The sequence below is a fragment of the Oncorhynchus clarkii genome, chromosome 21 (assembly GCF_045791955.1).
Source record: "Oncorhynchus clarkii lewisi isolate Uvic-CL-2024 chromosome 21, UVic_Ocla_1.0, whole genome shotgun sequence".
Classification (NCBI taxonomy): domain Eukaryota; kingdom Metazoa; phylum Chordata; class Actinopteri; order Salmoniformes; family Salmonidae; genus Oncorhynchus; species Oncorhynchus clarkii.
In genome coordinates this window covers 2,055,278-2,076,005 of record NC_092167.1, presented here as the reverse complement: position 1 = coordinate 2,076,005, position 20,728 = coordinate 2,055,278, and the positions used below count along the sequence as shown (strand labels likewise).

General features: G+C 49.7%; 1 protein-coding gene across 1 annotated transcript in view; it reads right to left on the bottom strand.

Annotated features, from left to right (window-relative positions):
- LOC139379560 (rho guanine nucleotide exchange factor 39-like) overlaps positions 1 to 20,390 on the bottom strand; it is a 62,122-nt gene extending 41,732 nt beyond the window's left edge. The window contains exons 1-4 of the mRNA XM_071122376.1: positions 20,327 to 20,390; positions 13,792 to 13,977; positions 8,826 to 8,920; positions 4,455 to 4,575 (exon numbers count right to left, since the gene is read on the bottom strand). Coding sequence (XP_070978477.1) covers positions 4,455 to 4,575; positions 8,826 to 8,920; positions 13,792 to 13,941 — 366 coding nt within the window. The 5' untranslated portion in view covers positions 13,942 to 13,977; positions 20,327 to 20,390. The remainder of the gene's footprint in view (positions 1 to 4,454; positions 4,576 to 8,825; positions 8,921 to 13,791; positions 13,978 to 20,326) is intronic.
- Positions 20,391 to 20,728: the final 338 nt, after the last annotated feature.

Below are 20,728 nucleotides of genomic sequence, written 5' to 3'. Positions count from 1 at the left end.
TGTTGTTGTTGTTGAGGATGTGTTGTTGTTGTTGTTGTTGTTGAGGATGTGTTGTTGTTGTTGTTGTTGTTGAGGATGTGTTGTTGTTGTTGTTGTTGAGGATGTGTTGTTGTTGTTGTTGTTGAGGATGTGTTGTTGTTGTTGTTGTTGAGGATGTGTTGTTGTTGTTGTTGTTGAGGATGTGTTGTTGTTGTTGTTGTTGAGGATGTGTTGTTGTTGTTGTTGTTGAGGATGTGTTGTTGTTGTTGTTGTTGAGGATGTGTTGTTGTTGTTGTTGTTGAGGATGTGTTGTTGTTGTTGTTGTTGAGGATGTGTTGTTGTTGTTGTTGTTGAGGATGTGTTGTTGTTGTTGTTGTTGAGGATGTGTTGTTGTTGTTGAGGATGTGTTGTTGTTGTTGTTGTTGAGGATGTGTTGTTGTTGTTGTTGTTGAGGATGTGTTGTTGTTGTTGTTGTTGAGGATGTGTTGTTGTTGTTGTTGAGGATGTGTTGTTGTTGTTGTTGAGGATGTGTTGTTGTTGTTGAGGATGTGTTGTTGTTGTTGTTGATGTGTTGTTGAGGATGTGTTGTTGAGGATGTGTTGTTGAGGATGTGTTGTTGTTGTTGAGGATGTGTTGTTGTTGTTGAGGATGTGTTGTTGTTGTTGAGGATGTGTTGTTGAGGATGTGTTGTTGTTGTTGTTGAGGATGTGTTGTTGTTGTTGAGGATGTGTTGTTGAGGATGTGTTGTTGTTGTTGAGGATGTGTTGTTGTTGAGGATGTGTTGTTGAGGATGTGTTGTTGTTGTTGAGGATGTGTTGTTGAGGATGTGTTGTTGTTGAGGATGTGTTGTTGAGGATGTGTTGTTGAGGATGTGTTGTTGTTGTTGAGGATGTGTTGTTGTAGGATGTGTTGTTGTTGTTGAGGATGTGTTGTTGCCTAACCTGACACCAGACGGGTGCAATAAAATGTGTTGTTTTACAGTGTCAGCCACAGTAGTACGGCCAACCCCCCTACAGCAAATTAGGGTTAAGTGCCTTGCTCAAGGACGGATCTACACTTCTTTTAAGTGAAGCAAATCTGATGCACCCTATTACCTATTTAGTGCACTACTTTTGGTCTGGCCAAAAGGACAAAGCTAAATAAAAAGGCACAACAAATGTGTCCCGTCCTCAGACCAACGTCGTCAACCAGACAGCGTCCCGTCCTCAGACCAACGTCGTCAACCAGACAGCGTCCTGTCCTCAGACCAACGTCGTCAACCAGACAGCGTCCCGTCCTCAGACCAACGTCGTCAACCAGACAGCGTCCCGTCCTCAGACCAAGGTCGTCAACCAGACAGCGTCCCGTCCTCAGACCAACGTCGTCAACCAGACGTGTCCTGTCCTCAGAACAACGTTGTATGGGGTGGTCTATATGGTCTTAACCAGTCCTGTATGGGGTGGTCTATATGGTCTTATACAGTCCTGTATGGGGTGGTCTATATGGTCTTATACAGTCCTGTGTGGGGTGGTCTATACGGTCCTGTGTGGGGTGGTCTATACGGTCCTGTATGGGGTGGTCTATACGGTCCTGTATGGGGTGGTCTATACGGTCCTGTATGGGGTGGTCTATACGGTCCTGTATGGGGTGGTCTATACGGTCCTGTATGGGGTGGTCTATACGGTCCTGTATGGGGTGGTCTATACGGTCCTGTATGGGGTGGTCTATACGGTCCTGTATGGGGTGGTCTATACGGTCCTGTATGGGGTGGTCTATACGGTCCTGTATGGGGTGGTCTATACGGTCCTGTATGGGGTGGTCTATACGGTCCTGTATGGGGTGGTCTATACGGTCCTGTATGGGGTGGTCTATACGGTCCTGTATGGGGTGGTCTATACGGTCCTGTATGGGGTGGTCTATACGGTCCTGTATGGGGTGGTCTATACGGTCCTGTATGGGGTGGTCTATACGGTCCTGTATGGGGTGGTCTATATGGTCTTATACAGTCCTGTATGGGGTGGTCTATACAGTCCTGTATGGGGTGGTCTATACGGTCCTGTGTGGGGTGGTCTATATGGTCTTATACAGTCCTATATGGGGTGGTCTATACAGTCCTGTATGGGGTGGTCTATACGGTCCTGTATGGGGTGGTCTATACGGTCCTGTATGGGGTGGTCTATACAGTCCTGTATGGGGTGGTCTATACAGTCCTGTATGGGGTGGTCTATACAGTCCTGTATGGGGTGGTCTATACGGTCCTGTATGGGGTAGTCTATATGGTCTTATACAGTCCTGTATGGGGTGGTCTATACGGTCCTGTGTGGGGTGGTCTATATGGTCTTACACAGTCCTATATGGGGTGGTCTATACAGTCCTGTATGGGGTGGTCTATACAGTCCTGTATGGGGTGGTCTATACGGTCCTGTATGGGGTGGTCTATACGGTCCTGTATGGGGTGGTCTATACGGTCCTGTATGGGGTGGTCTATACGGTCCTGTATGGGGTGGTCTATACGGTCCTGTATGGGGTGGTCTATATGGTCTTATACAGTCCTGTATGGGGTGGTCTATATGGTCTTATACAGTCCTGTATGGGGTGGTCTATATGGTCTTATACAGTCCTGTATGGGGTGGTCTATATGGTCTTATACAGTCCTGTATGGGGTGGTCTATATGGTCTTATACAGTCCTGTATGGGGTGGTCTATATGGTCTTATACAGTCCTGTATGGGGTGGTCTATATGGTCTTATACAGTCCTGTATGGGGTGGTCTATATGGTCTTAACCAGTCCTGTATGGGGTGGTCTATATGGTCTTATACAGTCCTGTATGGGGTGGTCTATATGGTCTTATACAGTCCTGTATGGGGTGGTCTATATGGTCTTATACAGTCCTGTGTGGGGTGGTCTATACGGTCTTATACAGTCCTGTATGGGGTGGTCTATATGGTCTTATACAGTCCTGTATGGGGTGGTCTATAGGGTCTTATACAGTCCTGTATAGGGTGGTCTATATGGTCTTAACCAGTCCTGTATGGGGTGGTCTATATGGTCTTATACAGTCCTGTATGGGGTGGTCTATATGGTCTTATACAGTCCTGTATGGGGTGGTCTATATGGTCTTATACAGTCCTGTATGGGGTGGTCTATATGGTCTTATACAGTCCTGTATGGGGTGGTCTATATGGTCTTATACAGTCCTGTATGGGGTGGTCTATAGGGTCTTATACAGTCCTGTATGGGGTGGTCTATATGGTCTTAACCAGTCCTGTATGGGGTGGTCTATATGGTCTTATACAGTCCTGTATGGGGTGGTCTATATGGTCTTATACAGTCCTGTATGACAGCTCTGAGTTGTTGATCACAACAATACAATAAGAAGTGTTCTTACCGGAACACAGAACCTCACAGGGTTCTGAGAGTTGCTGCTCACAACAATACAATAAGAAGTGTTCTTACCGGAACACTGAACCTCACAGGGTTCTGAGAGTTGTTGTTCACAACAATACAATAAGAAGTGTTCTTACCGGAACACAGAACCTCACAGGGTTCTGAGAGTTTCTGCTCACAACAATACAATAAGAAGTGTTCTTACCGGAACACAGAACCTCACAGGGTTCTGAGAGTTGTTGCTCACAACAATACAATAAGAATTGTTCTTACCGGAACACTGAACCTCACAGGGTTCTGAGAGTTGCTGCTCACAACAATACAATAAGAAGTGTTCTTACCGGAACACTGAACCTCACAGGGTTCTGAGAGTTGCTGCTCACAACAATACAATAAGAAGTGGTGTTCTTACCGGAACACAGAAGCTCACAGGGTTCTGAGAGTTGCTGCTCACAACAATACAATAAGAAGTGGTGTTCTTACCGGAACACAGAAGCTCACAGGGTTCTGAGAGTTGCTGCTCACAACAATACAATAAGAAGTGGTGTTCTTACCGGAACACAGAAGCTCACAGGGTTCTGAGAGTTGCTGCTCACAACAATACAATAAGAAGTGGTGTTCTTACCGGAACACAGAAGCTCACAGGGTTCTGAGAGTTGCTGCTCACAACAATACAATAAGAAGTGGTGTTCTTACCGGAACACAGAAGCTCACAGGGTTCTGAGAGTTGCTGCTCACAACAATACAATAAGAAGTGGTGTTCTTACCGGAACACAGAAGCTCACAGGGTTCTGAGAGTTGCTGCTCACAACAATACAATAAGAAGTGGTGTTCTTACCGGAACACAGAACCTCACAGGGTTCTGAGAGTTGCTGCTCACAACAATACAATAAGAAGTGGTGTTCTCACCGGAACACAGAAGCTCACAGGGTTCTGAGAGTTGTTGTTCACAACAATACAATAAGAGGTGTTCTTACCGGAACACAGAACCTCACAGGGTTCTGAGAGTTGTTGTTCACAACAATAAGAAGTGTTCTTACCGGAACACAGAACCTCACAGGGTTCTGAGAGTTGTTGATCACAACAATACAATAAGAAGTGTTCTTACCGCCAGGACCTTGCTGGCGTTCTGGATGTTGTCTACGTAGGTAACGTAGTGGTGGAGGTGAGGACAGAAGTCATCAAATCCACGGCCCAAGTCCCCGTTCTCCAGACGGACCAACAACGTCCTGCAGAGTAGAGAGAGAGAGAGACAATTAACAATGATGATCAGCATCGACAACACATCCTCATGATAACATGTCAAGATAATCACAATATAGTATTGGCAACTAAGCATTCTGGGAATATCGTATCGTCCCCGGAAATACCCAGCCCTAGAAATATTGCAATGGACATCACAGTACGATATTCTCACAATACTTAGATGCCGATACGATATGTAAATCACATTCTGCATGTAAATCACATTCTGCATGTAGATCCGATTCTGCATGTAGATCCGATTCTATACGTAGAGTCGATTCTATACATAGAGTCGATTCTACATGTAGAGTCGACTAGCGCTAGCAATCTGATGCCAAATCCATATTTGGAGTAAAAGTATCATTATAATGTCGTCGAAAATAATATTGTCATATGTAACAGCATCGATCCCCCCCCCCCCATCACTAAATATTACCACATAGAACCGTCTGATCACCACAGTAACAAATAACATGAATACATAAAAAGAGTGCTCAACAATTAGACATGTACAACTCCTGACTGCACTGGTCTAATGATGTTCCCAGAGACATTACATCCTCACGTCGCTGGAAAGAAGGAGCTCTGAAGTTGATTTAAATAGATTGCAATGAAAGCATCGGGCCGAGGTAGACCTGTTGGTAATCAGAAGACTCAGAGACAGCCAGGAGACACACACACACACAGCCAGGAGAGAGAGAGACACACACAGCCAGGAGACACAAGCGCGCGCACACACACACACTCGAAACGCACACACACTTAGCAGGAGAGTCGGGCTAACGAGGGCAAAGGGCAAGAAAAACATGTTTCCGTTTCTTCCCTCCTCTCACAGCCAGAGGATATTATGATAAATATAAAACTACAAATTACAACTTCCAGACTGTTTTTCAGGGTGATTAAATAGTGTGGCCGTCAGGAAGAAGAGAACGAGAAGATCGGAGGGGAGAGTAGAGTGGAAGGGAGGAGGAGAGAGTAGTGGGGAAGGGAGAAGGAGAGGAGAATAGAGTAGTGGGGAAGGGAGAAGGAGAGGAGAATAGAGTAGTGGGGAAGGGAGGAGGAGAGAGGGAGGAAAGGGAGGAGGAGAGAGGGAGGAAAGGTAGGAGGAGAGAGGGAGGAAAGGTAGGAGGAGAGAGGGAGGAAAGGTAGGAGGAGAGAGGGAGGAAAGGTAGGAGGAGAGAGGGAGGAAAGGTAGGAGGAGAGGGGGAGGAAAGGGAGGAGGAGAGGGGGAGGAAAGGGAGGAGGAGAGGGGGAGGAAAGGGAGGAGGAGAGGGGGAGGAAAGGGAGGAGGAGAGGGGGAGGAAAGGGAGGAGGAGAGGGGGAGGAAAGGGAGGAGGAGAGGGGGAGGAAAGGGAGGAGGAGAGGGGGAGGAAAGGGAGGAGGAGAGGGGGAGGAAAGGGAGGAGGAGAGGGGGAGGAAAGGGAGGAGGAGAGGGGGAGGAAAGGGAGGAGGAGAGGGGGAGGAAAGGGAGGAGGAGAGAGGGAGGAAAGGCAGGAGGAGAGAGGGAGGAAAGGTAGGAGGAGAGAGGGAGGAAAGGAAAGGGAGGAGGAGAATAGAGAGTGGAAGGGAGGAGGAGAATAGAGAGTGGAAGGGAGGAGGAGAATAGAGAAGTAGTTATCGATCACACACATAAAAACAAAAAGAAAGCAGAACTTTGTCTCAGGTTTTCAACAGTGAAAAGGATGTTACTCCCGTCACCCTGGATACAGTTTGATCTGTATCACACTACAAATCACACCACGTTACATCCTCATTAAACTCCCCAGACACACCTGGGAGGGAATATCAATCTCTCCAAATAGCTTTGTGATTCTGCTCTAGTTCCTCTGGGTGACGCGACGCTGTCTTTGGCGTTGGTCATTACAGTCTGTTACAGTGGAACAGGGAGGAGGGATAATTAGCTTTTTCCATCTACATACTATCACCGTCTTGGTCACAACTCCTCATAAACTGCCTGAACCATGATGAACGGCACGGGAGGATCATCAACACACTAAATATTCCTACATTAAATATATAAGTCGGCTAGTGTTTAATTACAGTGGAATTCCTGATTAGTGTGCGGTGTTGTTCCCCTGGAGGAAAGTCAATTTTTTTTAAAAAACAGGATGTGAACTGAGTTATACCTTCCTTCCTACATTTACCACACACAGTGCTCACTCCTCCCCAGCTCACGGCTGTCATGGTGACTAGTACCAGTCTGTGTCTCCTCTCCTCCCAGAGGATCCCTGATGTCTGACAATGACATATCCTGACATAATGTAAACGTAATACATTAGTCTCTCCCTCAGTGACATATCCTGACATAATGTAAACGTAATACATTAGTCTCTCCCTCAGTGACATACCCTGACATAATGTAAACGTAATACATTACCGTCTCTCCCTCAGTGACATATCCTGACATAATGTAATGCATTACCCTCTCTCCCTCAGTGACATATCCTGACATAATGTAATGCATTACCCTCTCTCCCTCAGTGACATATCCTGACATAATGTAAACGTAATACATTACCCTCTCTCCCTCAGTGACATATCCTGACATAATGTAAACGTAATACATTACCGTCTCTCCCTCAGTGACATATCCTGACATAATGTAAACGTAATACATTACCCTCTCTCCCTCAGTGACATATCCTGACATAATGTAATGCATTACCCTCTCTCCCTCAGTGACATATCCTGACATAATGTAAACGTAATGCATTACCCTCTCTCCCTCAGTGACATATCCTAACATAATGTAAACGTAATGCATTACCCTCTCTCCCTCAGTGACATATCCTGACATAATGTAAACGTAATACATTACCCCCTCTCCCTCAGTGACATGAATAAGTGTGTTTCATATTCTCAGAGCCCCTCAGCAGCCTCCGCTGATAGAGATGAACCAGTTTATCCAATACAGTCACACTCTACCCACGTCCAAAATGACACCCTATTCCCTTTATAGAGCACTACATTCGACCAGGGCCCATAGTGCACTATATAGGGAGTGGTTTGGGACATGCCCTCAGTAATACACCCCTCTGTCTTCATCATGCCACTCTCAGGAAGAAAGCCTGTCAGTCTCAGAGTGGAGATGAGGACCTGTGGGACTCAACACCTGATCATTATTCAACACAGTACGACGCTCATTCTGTGAAGCTATAAACCACATGATTAAATAGAACACGACTATGTTGTAATGTCTACGGCTCTATTGGAACCATGCAGAACACAGAACACTACCAACACTCTAGAACACGACTATGTTGTAATGTCTACGGCTCTATTGGAACCATGCGGAACACAGAACACTACCAACACTCTAGAACACGACTATGTTGTAATGTCTGCGGCTCTATTGGAACCATGCGGAACACAGAACACTACCAACACTCTAGAACACGACTATGTTGTAATGTCTACGGCTCTATTGGAACCACACGGAACACAGAACACTACCAACACTCTAGAACACGACTATGTTGTAATGTCTACGGCTCTATTGGAACCATGCGGAACACAGAACACTACCAACACTCTAGAACACGACTATGTTGTAATGTCTGCGGCTCTATTGGAACCATGCGGAACACAGAACACTACCAACACTCTAGAACACGACTATGTTGTAATGTCTACGGCTCTATTGGAACCACACGGAACACAGAACACTACCAACACTCTAGAACACGACTATGTTGTAATGTCTACGGCTCTATTGGAACACTACCAAAACAGGGGGTACTCAACTCTGACCCTACAGGGGGTCTGGTTTTCTGTTCGACCTGATCATTCATTGTACACCCACAGCTGGTGTCTCAGGTCTAAAAATCAGATCCTGATTAGATGCAGTATAACTGGTTTCCAGGACCAGAGTTGAGTTGGAGGGTTCAAGAACATAGCTGGTTGTTGTAGAAATCCAAATCTCACATGGTTGTTATTTACACACACAGAGAGATATTAAACATGGCAAGGAGGACAGCGGTTAGGTTTGGTTCACCTTGTTCATGCCGTCACGCTGGCCTGAAGGTTTTCAGTGAAGTCGGTGCTGATTTGTTTATTTTCTTGAGGATATGTTTTTTTCTACATTTGGAATCGGGTTTTTGTGTAGGCTTTCAGTAGACAAGGCCCTCAGCTGTCTGAGGCCTGTCAAACCAACACTCTGAACTACTAGTGAGAGAGCCAGGGAGGGTGCCAATTAATGTCCCCCCCCATCATTAATTATTAAAGAGATACTTACTGGTTTACTGAATAGACGGATGGAATGGAACTGAAGATGCTTTCTCTAATGTCCTGCCTCAGGGTGCCTTTGGCCTTCAGAATCTCCACAAAGTACTGCAAGAGAGAGCACACACACAAACATACACACACACACACGCACGCAGAGACGTGTACACACACACACACACAGAGACAAGAAAAAATAACTTAGTATTTGTCTCTCCATTTGTCTAGCTAAGCCTGTCTGCTATCTAGCTGCATGGGTTCCATTGGATTCCCATGAGACTGAAACGGTTTAGGAGATTAGACCACAGACAACTCAATTACTCCTAGTCCGCGTGCCCAACGGTACTCTAGTCTAGGGCTGGACGATTTTACCATTGCATCGTCTAAATGTTTTTTTTGTTGTTTTTAAATCGACAATGTTTGTGGGCCATCGTCAACGGTGACGACATCGTGATGTCACAAACAGCAGCTCAGCATATCGGAACTTGACTGCAATACCGGAGTCTGGCAGCGCACAACAGAGCAGGTCGACATGCCAAATGGCCTGTTTCCTATTGGCCGTAGCCTACACGTTCACTAGACAGCAGGTCGACATGCCAGAAGGCCTGTTTCCTATTGGCCGTAGCCTACACGTTCACTAGACAGCAGGTCGACATGCCAGAAGGCCTGTTTCCTATTGGTTCAATACACAGCAGGTCGACATGCCAAATGGCCTGTTTCCTATTGGCCGTAGCCTACACGTTCACTAGACAGCAGGTCGACATGCCAAATGGCCTGTTTCCTATTGGCCGTAGCCTACACGTTCACTAGACAGCAGGTCGACATGCCAGAAGGCCTGTTTCCTATTGGTTCAATACACAGCAGGTCGACATGCCAAATGGCCTGTTTCCTATTGGCCGTAGCCTACACGGTCAATACACAGCAGGTCGACGTGCCAAATGGCCTGTTTCCTATTGGTCGTAGCCTACACGTTCAATACACAGCAGGTCGACATGCCAAATGGCCTGTTTCCTATTGGTTCAATACACAGCAGGTCGACATGCCAAATGGCCTGTTTCCTATTGGCCGTAGCCTACACGTTCACTAGACAGCAGGTCGACATGCCAAATGGCCTGTTTCCTATTGGCCGTAGCCTACACGTTCACTACACAGCAGGTTGACATGCCAAATGGCCTGTTTCCTATTGGCCGTAGCCTACACGTTCACTAGACAGCAGGTTGACATGCCAAATGGCCTGTTTCCTATTGGTTCAATACACAGCAGGTCGACATGCCAAATGGCCTGTTTCCTATTGGCCGTAGCCTACACGTTCAATACACAGCAGGTCGACATGCCAAATGGCCTGTTTCCTATTGGCCGTAGCCTACACGTTCAATACACAGCAGGTCGACATGCCAAATGGCCTGTTTCCTATTGGCCGTAGCCTACACGTTCAATACACAGCAGGTCGACATGCCAAATGGCCTGTTTCCTATTGGCCGTAGCCTACACGTTCAATACACAGCAGGTCGACATGCCAAATGGCCTGTTTCCTATTGGTTCAATAGACAGCAGGTCGACATGCCGAATGGCCTGTTTCCTATTGGTTCAATAGACAGTAGGTCGACGTGCCAAATGGCCTGTTTCCTATTGGCCGTAGCCTACACGGTCAATACACAGCAGGTTGACATGCCAAATGGCCTGTTTCCTATTGGTTCAATACACAGCAGGTCGACGTGCCAAATGGCCTGTTTCCTATTGGCCGTAGCCTATACGGTCAATACACAGCAGGTTGACATGCCAAATGGCCTGTTTCCTATTGGTTCAATACACAGCAGGTCGACGTGCCAAATGGCCTGTTTCCTATTGGCCGTAGCCTACACGTTCAATACACAGCAGGTCGACATGCCAAATGGCCTGTTTCCTATTGGCCGTAGCCTACACGTTCAATACACAGCAGGTCGACATGCCAAATGGCCTGTTTCCTATTGGCCGTAGCCTACACGTTCAATAGACAGCAGGTTGACATGCCAAATGGCCTGTTTCCTATTGGCCGTAGCCTACACGTTCAATACACAGCAGGTCGACATGCCAAATGGCCTGTTTCCTATTGGCCGTAGCCTACACGTTCAATAGACAGCAGGTCGACATGCCAAATGGCCTGTTTCCTATTGGCCGTAGCCTACACGTTCAATACACAGCAGGTCGACATGCCAAATGGCCTGTTTCCTATTGGCCGTAGCCTACACGTTCAATAGACAGCAGGTCGACATGCCAAATGGCCTGTTTCCTATTGGCCGTAGCCTACACGTTCAATACACAGCAGGTCGACATGCCAAAAGGCCTGTTTCCTATTGGCCGTAGCCTACACGTTCAATACACAGCAGGTCGACATGCCAAATGGCCTGTTTCCTATTGGCCGTAGCCTACACGTTCAATACACAGCAGGTCGACATGCCAAATGGCCTGTTTCCTATTGGCCGTAGCCTACACGTTCAATACACAGCAGGTCGACATGCCAAATGGCCTGTTTCCTATTGGCCGTAGCCTACACGTTCAATACACAGCAGGTCGACATGCCAAATGGCCGTAGCCTACACGTTCAATACACAGCAGGTCGACATGCCAAATGGCCTGTTTCCTATTGGCCGTAGCCTACACGTTCAATACACAGCAGGTCGACATGCCAAATGGCCTGTTTCCTATTGGCCGTAGCCTACACGTTCAATACACAGCAGGTCGACATGCCAAATGGCCTGTTTCCTATTGGCCGTAGCCTACACGTTCAATACACAGCAGGTCGACATGCCAAATGGCCTGTTTCCTATTGGCCGTAGCCTACACGTTCAATACACAGCAGGTCGACATGCCAAATGGCCTGTTTCCTATTGGCCGTAGCCTACACGTTCAATACACAGCAGGTCGACATGCCAAATGGCCTGTTTCCTATTGGCCGTAGCCTACACGTTCAATACACAGCAGGTCGACATGCCAAATGGCCTGTTTCCTATTGGCCGTAGCCTACACGTTCAATACACAGCAGGTCGACATGCCAAATGGCCTGTTTCCTATTGGTCGTAGCCTACACGTTCAATACACAGCAGGTCGACATGCCAAATGGCCTGTTTCCTATTGGCCGTAGCCTACACGTTCAATACACAGCAGGTCGACATGCCAAATGGCCTGTTTCCTATTGGTCGTAGCCTACACGTTCACTAGACAGCAGGTCGACATGCCAAATGGCCTGTTTCCTATTGGCCGTAGCCTACACGTTCACTAGACAGCAGGTCGACATGCCAGAAGGCCTGTTTCCTATTGGCCGTAGCCTACACGTTCAATACACAGCAGGTCGACATGCCAAATGGCCTGTTTCCTATTGGCCGTAGCCTACACGTTCAATACACAGCAGGTCGACATGCCAAATGGCCTGTTTCCTATTGGCCGTAGCCTACACGTTCAATACACAGCAGGTCGACATGCCAAATGGCCTGTTTCCTATTGGCCGTAGCCTACACGTTCAATACACAGCAGGTCGACATGCCAAATGGCCTGTTTCCTATTGGTTCAATACACAGCAGGTCGACATGCCAAATGGCCTGTTTCCTATTGGCCGTAGCCTACACGTTCACTAGACAGCAGGTCGACATGCCAGAAGGCCTGTTTCCTATTGGCCGTAGCCTACACGTTCACTAGACAGCAGGTCGACATGCCAGAAGGCCTGTTTCCTATTGGCCGTAGCCTACACGTTCACTAGACAGCAGGTCGACATGCCAGAAGGCCTGTTTCCTATTGGCCGTAGCCTACACGTTCACTAGACAGCAGGTTGACATGCCAAATGGCCTGTTTCCTATTGGTTCAATACACAGCAGGTCGACATGCCAAATGGCCTGTTTCCTATTGGCCGTAGCCTACACGTTCAATACACAGCAGGTCGACATGCCAAATGGCCTGTTTCCTATTGGTCGTAGCCTACACGTTCAATACACAGCAGGTCGACATGCCAAATGGCCTGTTTCCTATTGGTCGTAGCCTACACGTTCACTAGACAGCAGGTCGATGTGCCAAATGGCCTGTTTCCTATTGGCCGTAGCCTACACGTTCAGGTCGATGTACTGAACTTCGGTGTATTCAACATAATACAAGAGAACAATGTAGATTGTAGAAAGAGCGGAGAACACCCCTCTCCTCTCCAATGTGGGGTCATCACGGGCCTGTTGTTGCCCCCCCTCTATGTAATCTGATTCATTATGATCTAGGATCAGCCCCCCCTCTATGTAATCTGATTCATTATGATCTAGGATCAGCCCCCCTCTCTATGTAATCTGATTCATTATGATCTAGGATCAGCCCCCCCTCTATGTAATCTGATTCATTATGATCTAGGATCAGCCCCCCCTCTATGTAATCTGATTCATTATGATCTAGGATCAGCCCCCCCTGTCCATGTAATCTGATTCATTATGATCTAGGATCAGCCCCCCCTGTCCATGTAATCTGATTCATTATGATCTAGGATCAGCCCCCCCCCCCCTCCCCCTCTATGTAATCAGATTCATTATGATCCAAAACACTGATCCTAGATCAGCACTCCTACTCTGAGACACTATGAATACGGGTCAATAGTAAGGGCAGTTGGTGGCCAAGAGGTTAAGCGCGTCGGGCCAGTAACCAAAAGGTTGCTGGTTCGAATCCCAGAGCCAGCAAGGCGGACAAATCTGCCGTTATGCCCTTGAGCAAGGCAGTTAACCCCCAACATCAACTGGGCGTGGATGCGGAAGACATTTCTGTTGAACACATTCAGTTGTACAATTGACTAGGTATCCCCTTTCCTGTTTCAGCAGACAAATGGTCGAGTCCCAAAATGACCCCCTATTCTACACACAGTTCACTACTGTTGAACAGAGCCCCATGGGTCCACATCAAAACTAGAACACAATATAGGGAATAGGGTGTAATTTGGCACATATGACAGTATAAATAGCAGGTCGCTGTTCACATACCGTGTTGACTAGTTGTAGTTGTTTACAGTATTTCTGTTCAGTTTGGACCAGGGCCCTGACTGTACGGGTTCTCTTCCTCTCCCACTTCTCTCTCTGCTCCTGGACACTACGGCTGCCGGGCGGGCCCACGGGGGTGGGGGAGAAACTCATGGTCTTAGTGGGGCGGACACTGACCTCAGATCAGAACTGTAGACAGATGAAATCATTAGGGAGAGGACACTGACCTCAGATCTGTAGAGAATAAAACATTGGACATTTTCCTGACTTTTTCCAAAACATTATAGGTTTCTGAAATTCACTAGGCCTAGAAATCTCTAGAATCTAGAAGTTTGTGAAAAAGCTATATCCAATATTAACAGTCACACTAATATTTTTTACATCGTCAAGGAATAAGTATTGCATAGAGCTCATAAACCATTAGTATTGCAGAAGACCCAAGGACACAGTGTTGAGGAAGGAACTGTGGTTGGTGATGCAATTAGTCCCTCGCTCACTCGCTCTCTGAACAAGTCCTCCCTTGCTCTCTGACCCAGTCCTCTCTCCCTCCCTCTCTCTCTCTGACCCGGTCCGTCCTCTCTCCCTCCCTCCCTCCCTCTCTCTCTCTCTCTCTCTGACCCGGTCCGTCCTCTCTCCCTCCCTCTCTCTCTCTGACCCGGTCCGTCCTCTCTCCCTCCCTCCCTCCCTCTCTCTCTGACCCGGTCCGTCCTCTCTCCCTCCCTCCCTCTCTCTCTCTCTGACCCGGTCCGTCCTCTCTCCCTCACTCTCTCTCTGACCCGGTCCGTCCTCTCTCCCTCCCTCTCTCTCTCTGACCCGGTCCGTCCTCGCTCCCTCCCTCTCTCTCTCTCTCTGACCCGGTCCGTCCTCGCTCCCTCCCTCTCTCTCTCTCTGACCCGGTCCGTCCTCTCTCCCTCCCCCTCTCTCTCTCTCTCTCTGACCCGGTCCGTCCTCGCTCCCTCCCTCCCTCGCTCTCTGACCCGGTCCGTCCTCTCTCCCTCCCTCCCTCCCTCTCTCTCTGACCCGGTCCGTCCTCTCTCCCTCCCTCCCTCTCTGACCCGGTCCGTCCTCGCTCCCTCCCTCCCTCGCTGACCCGGTCCGTCCTCGCTCCCTCCCTCCCTCTCTGACCCGGTCCGTCCTCGCTCCCTCCCTCTCTCTCTCTGACCCGGTCTGTCCTCTCTCTCTCCCTCCCTCTCTCTCTCTCTCTCTCTCTCTCTGACCCGGTCCGTCCTCTCTCCCTCCCTCTCTCTCTCTCTCTGACCCGGTCCGTCCTCGCTCCCTCCCTCTCTCTCTCTCTGACCCGGTCCGTCCTCCCTCCCTCCCTCTCTCTCTGACCCGGTCCGTCCTCTCTCCCTCCCTCCCTCTCTGACCCGGTCCGTCCTCGCTCCCTCCCTCCCTCTCTCTCTGACCCGGTCCGTCCTCTCTCCCTCCCTCTCTCTCTGACCCGGTCCGTCCTCTCTCCCTCCCTCCCTCTCTGACCCGGTCCGTCCTCGCTCCCTCCCTCCCTCGCTGACCCGGTCCGTCCTCGCTCCCTCCCTCCCTCGCTGACCCGGTCCGTCCTCGCTCCCTCCCTCTCTCTCTGACCCGGTCCGTCCTCTCTCCCTCCCTCCCTCCCTCCCTCTCTGACCCGGTCCGTCCTCGCTCCCTCCCTCCCTCTCTGACCCGGTCCGTCCTCGCTCCCTCCCTCCCTCTCTGACCCGGTCCGTCCTCGCTCCCTCCCTCTCTCTCTGACCCGGTCCGTCCTCGCTCCCTCCCTCTCTCTCTCTGACCCGGTCCGTCCTCGCTCCCTCCCTCTCTCTCTCTGACCCGGCCCGTCCTCGCTCCCTCCCTCTCTCTCTCTGACCCGGCCCGTCCTCGCTCCCTCCCTCTCTCTCTGACCCGGTCCGTCCTCGCTCCCTCGCTCTCTCTCTGTCCCGGTCCGTCCTCGCTCCCTCCCTCTCTCTCTCTCTGACCCGGTCCGTCCTCTCTCCCTCCCTCCCTCCCTCCCTCCCTCTCTGACCCGGTCCGTCCTCGCTCCCTCCCTCCCTCTCTGACCCGGTCCGTCCTCCCTCCCTCCCTCTCTCTCTGACCCGGTCCGTCCTCTCTCCCTCCCTCCCTATCTGACCCGGTCCGTCCTCGCTCCCTCCCTCCCTCGCTGACCCGGTCCGTCCTCGCTCCCTCCCTCCCTCGCTGACCCGGTCCGTCCTCGCTCCCTCCCTCTCTCTCTGACCCGGTCCGTCCTCTCTCCCTCCCTCCCTCCCTCCCTCTCTGACCCGGTCCGTCCTCGCTCCCTCCCTCCCTCTCTGACCCGGTCCGTCCTCGCTCCCTCCCTCCCTCTCTGACCCGGTCCGTCCTCGCTCCCTCCCTCTCTCTCTGACCCGGTCCGTCCTCGCTCCCTCCCTCTCTCTCTCTGACCCGGTCCGTCCTCGCTCCCTCCCTCTCTCTCTCTGACCCGGTCCGTCCTCGCTCCCTCCCTCTCTCTCTCTGACCCGGCCCGTCCTCGCTCCCTCCCTCTCTCTCTCTGACCCGGCCCGTCCTCGCTCCCTCCCTCTCTCTCTGACCCGGTCCGTCCTCGCTCCCTCGCTCTCTCTCTGTCCCGGTCCGTCCTCGCTCCCTCCCTCTCTCTCTCTCTGTCCCGGTTCTTCCTCGCTCCCTCCCTCTCTCTCTGTCCCGGTCCGTCCTCGCTCCCTCCCTCTCTCTCTGTCCCGGTCCGTCCTCGCTCCCTCCCTCTGTCCCGGTCCGTCCTCGCTCCCTCCCTCTCTCTCTGTCCCGGTCCGTCCTCGCCCTCTCCCTCTCTCTCTGACCCGGTCCGTCCTCCCCCTCTCCCTCTCTCTCTGACCCGGTCCGTCCTCCCCCGCTCCCTCTCTCTCTGACCCGGTCCGTCCTCCCCCGCTCCCTCTCTCTCTGACCCGGTCCGTCCTCCCTCGCTCCCTCTCTCTCTGACCCGGTCCGTCCTCCCTCGCTCCCTCTCTCTCTGACCCGGTCCGTCCTCCCTCGCTCCCTCTCTCTCTGACCCGGTCCGTCCTCCCTCGCTCCCTCTCTCTCTGACCCGGTCCGTCCTCCCTCGCTCCTTCTCTCTCTGACCCGATCCGTCCTCCCTCGCTCCCTCTCTCTCTGACCCGGTCCGTCCTCCCTCGCTCCCTCTCTCTCTGACCCGGTCCGTCCTCCCTCGCTCCCTCTCTCTCTGACCCGGTCCGTCCTCCCTCGCTCCCTCTCTCTCTGACCCGGTCCGACCTCGCTCCCTCTCTCTCTGACCCGGTCCGTCCTCGCTCCCTCTCTCTCTGACCCGGTCCGTCCTCGCTCTCTCTCTGACCCAGTCCGTCCTCTCTCCCTCCCAGAAAGGCACTCTGTGTGTCCTTAATCAGACCCTGTTGTTTACAGTGTGTTAGTTAGTGGAAGGCTGTCGTTGACACTCGGGCACCCTGGGAGATGTCACTGGGGTTAATTGCTACTAAAGCGCTGCCCTCAGACTAAGTAATGGCCCAGGATTCTAACGCTCGTCCCAAATGACACCCTATTCCCTATATAGTGCACTATGGGCCTGGTCTAAAGTAGTGCACTATAAAAAGGGAATAGGGTGCCATTTGGGACACACAACCCAGGTGTCTCAGCCTGCTCTGTGGTGCTACAGAGGAGATGACACTAATGAGGGAGTATTCCTAGTTCAGGGACGAGAGAGAGAGAGAGAGACAGAGAGAGGAGGGAGTCAGAGATAGCACTGGGTTACACACACACACACACACACACACACACAGAGAGAGAGAAAGGGAGGACACCTCTTAGCCAGGGGACATGAAGGGGAGAGAGAAAAGAGAGGACACCTCTTAGCCAGGGGACATGAAGGGGAGAGAGAAAGGGAGGACACCTCTTAGCCAGGGGACATGAAGGGGAGAGAGAAAAGAGAGGACACCTCTTAGCCAGGGGACATGAGGGGAGAGAGAAAGGGAGGACACCTCTTAGCCAGGGGACATGAGGGGAGAGAGAAAGGGAGGACACCTCTTAGCCAGGGGACATGAGGAGAGAGAGAAAGGGAGGACACCTCTTAGCCAGGGGACATGAGGGGAGAGAGAAAGGGAGGACACCTCTTAGCCAGGGGACATGAAGGGAGAGAGAAAGGGAGGACACCTCTTAGCCAGGGGACATGAAGGGAGAGAGAAAGGGAGGACACCTCTTAGCCAGGGGACATGAAGTGAGAGAGAAAGGGAGGACACCTCTTAGCCAGGGGACATGAAGGGAGAGAGAAAGGGAGGACACCTCTTAGCCAGGGGACATGAGGGGAGAGAGAAAGGGAGGACACCTCTTAGCCAGGGGACATGAAGGGGAGAGAGAAAGGGAGGACACCTCTTAGCCAGGGGACATGAAGGGGAGAGAGAAAGGGAGGACACCTCTTAGCCAGGGGACATGAAGGGGAGAGAGAAAGGGAGGACACCTCTTAGCCAGGGGACATGAAGGGGAGAGAGAAAGGGAGGACACCTCTTAGCCAGGGGACATGAAGGGAGAGAGAGAAAGGGAGGACACCTCTTAGCCAATAAGAAGCAGACGTTGGAGGTCTTCCCCATTAGCATGAGGGGAGGACACCTCTTAGCCAATAAGAAGCAGACGTTGGAGGTCTTCCCCATTAGCAGTAAAAACCTTTTCAGACTGTACGTCAGATTCAGTCTATTGCGATCATCACGTCACACTGTGCGACGGAACCAGATTAAAATCTGGATATCAACCTGGCCAGATTGCAAATGACAAAATTGAAGCAAAAATGGTACATCCTGTGATTGGCTTGTGACACAGGCTAGGTCAACTGACGCGGGCTAGGCTAGGTCAACTAGTAGGGTAGCCTAGTGGTTAGAGTGTAGAGGCGGCAGGGTAGCCTAGTGGTTAGAGTGTAGAGGTGGCAGGGTAGCCTAGTGGTTAGAGTGTAGAGGTGGCAGGGTAGTCTAGTGGTTAGAGTGTTGGACTAGTAACCGGAAGGTTGCAAATTCAAACCCCCGAGCTGACAAGGTACAAATCTGTCGTTCTGCTCCTGAACAGGCAGTTAAACCCACTGTTCCTAGACCAGTTAACCCACTGTTCCTAGACTGTCATTGAAAATAAGAATTTGTTCTTAACTGACTTGCCTGGTTAAATAAAGGTAAAGGTAAAAAAAATAAAAAAATAAAAAGACACTGACGCGGGCTAGGTCAACCGACACGGGAGAGGCTAGGTCAACTGACGCGGGCTGGGCTAGGTCAACTGACACGGGTTAGGCTAGGTCAACTGACGCAGGCTAGGTCAACTGCAGCAGTGTATTTGTTCTGCGCAGACCATACCTCCATGTTTTAGATGCGAGAGAAGTGAGTTCAGAAAAAGCTGGAAGTATACATCTTAGGGAAAACAATGCTACATACAAACTTCAGAGTTTGAGTTGCCTCAATGTGGCAGTCTTGTCCAGATCATGGCATATGTAGCTCTTTATGATAATTTGCATTTTATTTTTGGGAGGTAAATACAGGCAAATATATTGCTAAAAAAGTTGCCTTGTCCAATAGAGATTTCGTTATCAAAAACATTGTGCCGGGTTAAGCATAAACTGAACACAGACTTTTTTTAAAAATATATATTTCACCTTTATTTAACCAGGTAGGCTAATTGAGAACAAGTTCTCATTTACAACTGCGACCTGGCCAAGATAAAGCAAAGCAGTGCGACACAAACAACAACAACAACAGAGTTACACATGGAATAAACAAGCATACAGTCAATAACACAATAGAAGAAAAAGGTCTACCTTATTTTAAATCAAATCAAATTTATAAAAGCCCTTCGTACAGCAGCTGATATCTCAAAGTGCTGTACAGAAACCCAGACTAAAACCCCCAAACAGCAAGCAATGCAGGTGTAGAAGCACCCTTAAAAGGGTTTCTAAAAATCTGTTATGGGAAAAATGTATGTTGGAAAAACAATTGGAACCATTTTCTTGTTTGACCCTTCGGTTATATGAGTATTATGACTGTGGTACTCTATTCAAAGACCATGGCGGAAGTCGGCGCAAAACAACAGTGACGTAACAGCATGTGGAATGACTGGGATTCTGTGTTCACACGGGTACAAGTGATTCCTTTTGATAAACACGACTTATCTGCATTCCAAATGAAAAGTCGTTCGGAAAAAAGGAGATGTGTTTCAGGACGATGCATCATGCTGCCTTGTTGACAACCTAACCGAGCAGATTACTTGTTCAATATGAGAAGGGCACTCCTCCCTCGCCGCTTTTGCGCGTTCAAATGTGTCTTGCATGCGACAAAGTAACACGTTTTCTATAACCTACAGGACAACAGTGCTACAAAAAAATAGTTTTAAAAAACAGAACTGAAATGTTTTTCTACGTGAGCACCGCAAATAACGTTTAGCTTTAACAAACAAACAGCGAACGTAGCTAGCCCTGTTTTCTGCAAAGTTCCACGACAACGTCGAGGAAAGCTGCATGGTTAAAGGTAGCGACTGGAATGTGACTCGAATTACACATTTACAGCGATATAACTGTACACACGACATTAAAATGTTGCTTAGGTTGAAAAGATAAACGAACCTGTCAATGTCTTCGTATCTGTTCTAAAATTGAAATCCAGGCGCTCTTTTCGGGCTGCTGTTTCTTCCGGGTTGTCGAGCGACGCTATTGGCTCCCGGTCCCCCAGGGGATATGACGGCATAGAAACTGACCCGCCCAGCCTTGTGACGTAGCAGGGCGTCAACAAGGCAGCGTGTTGCGACGTCCAGAAACACGTCTATTTTCCATACAATATATATGTTCGACTTTTACAAACTAGTTTTCATTGGGAAGGTAAATGCAGCGTTTTAATCAAAACAATCACTTTTGCACGTGAAAACACAGAATCCGAACTCATTACCAGGGGTTGCGGAGTAACAGATTACATGTAATCTGAGTAGGGAAAAAATATAATCATTTACATTACCATATTTTTTTTAATTA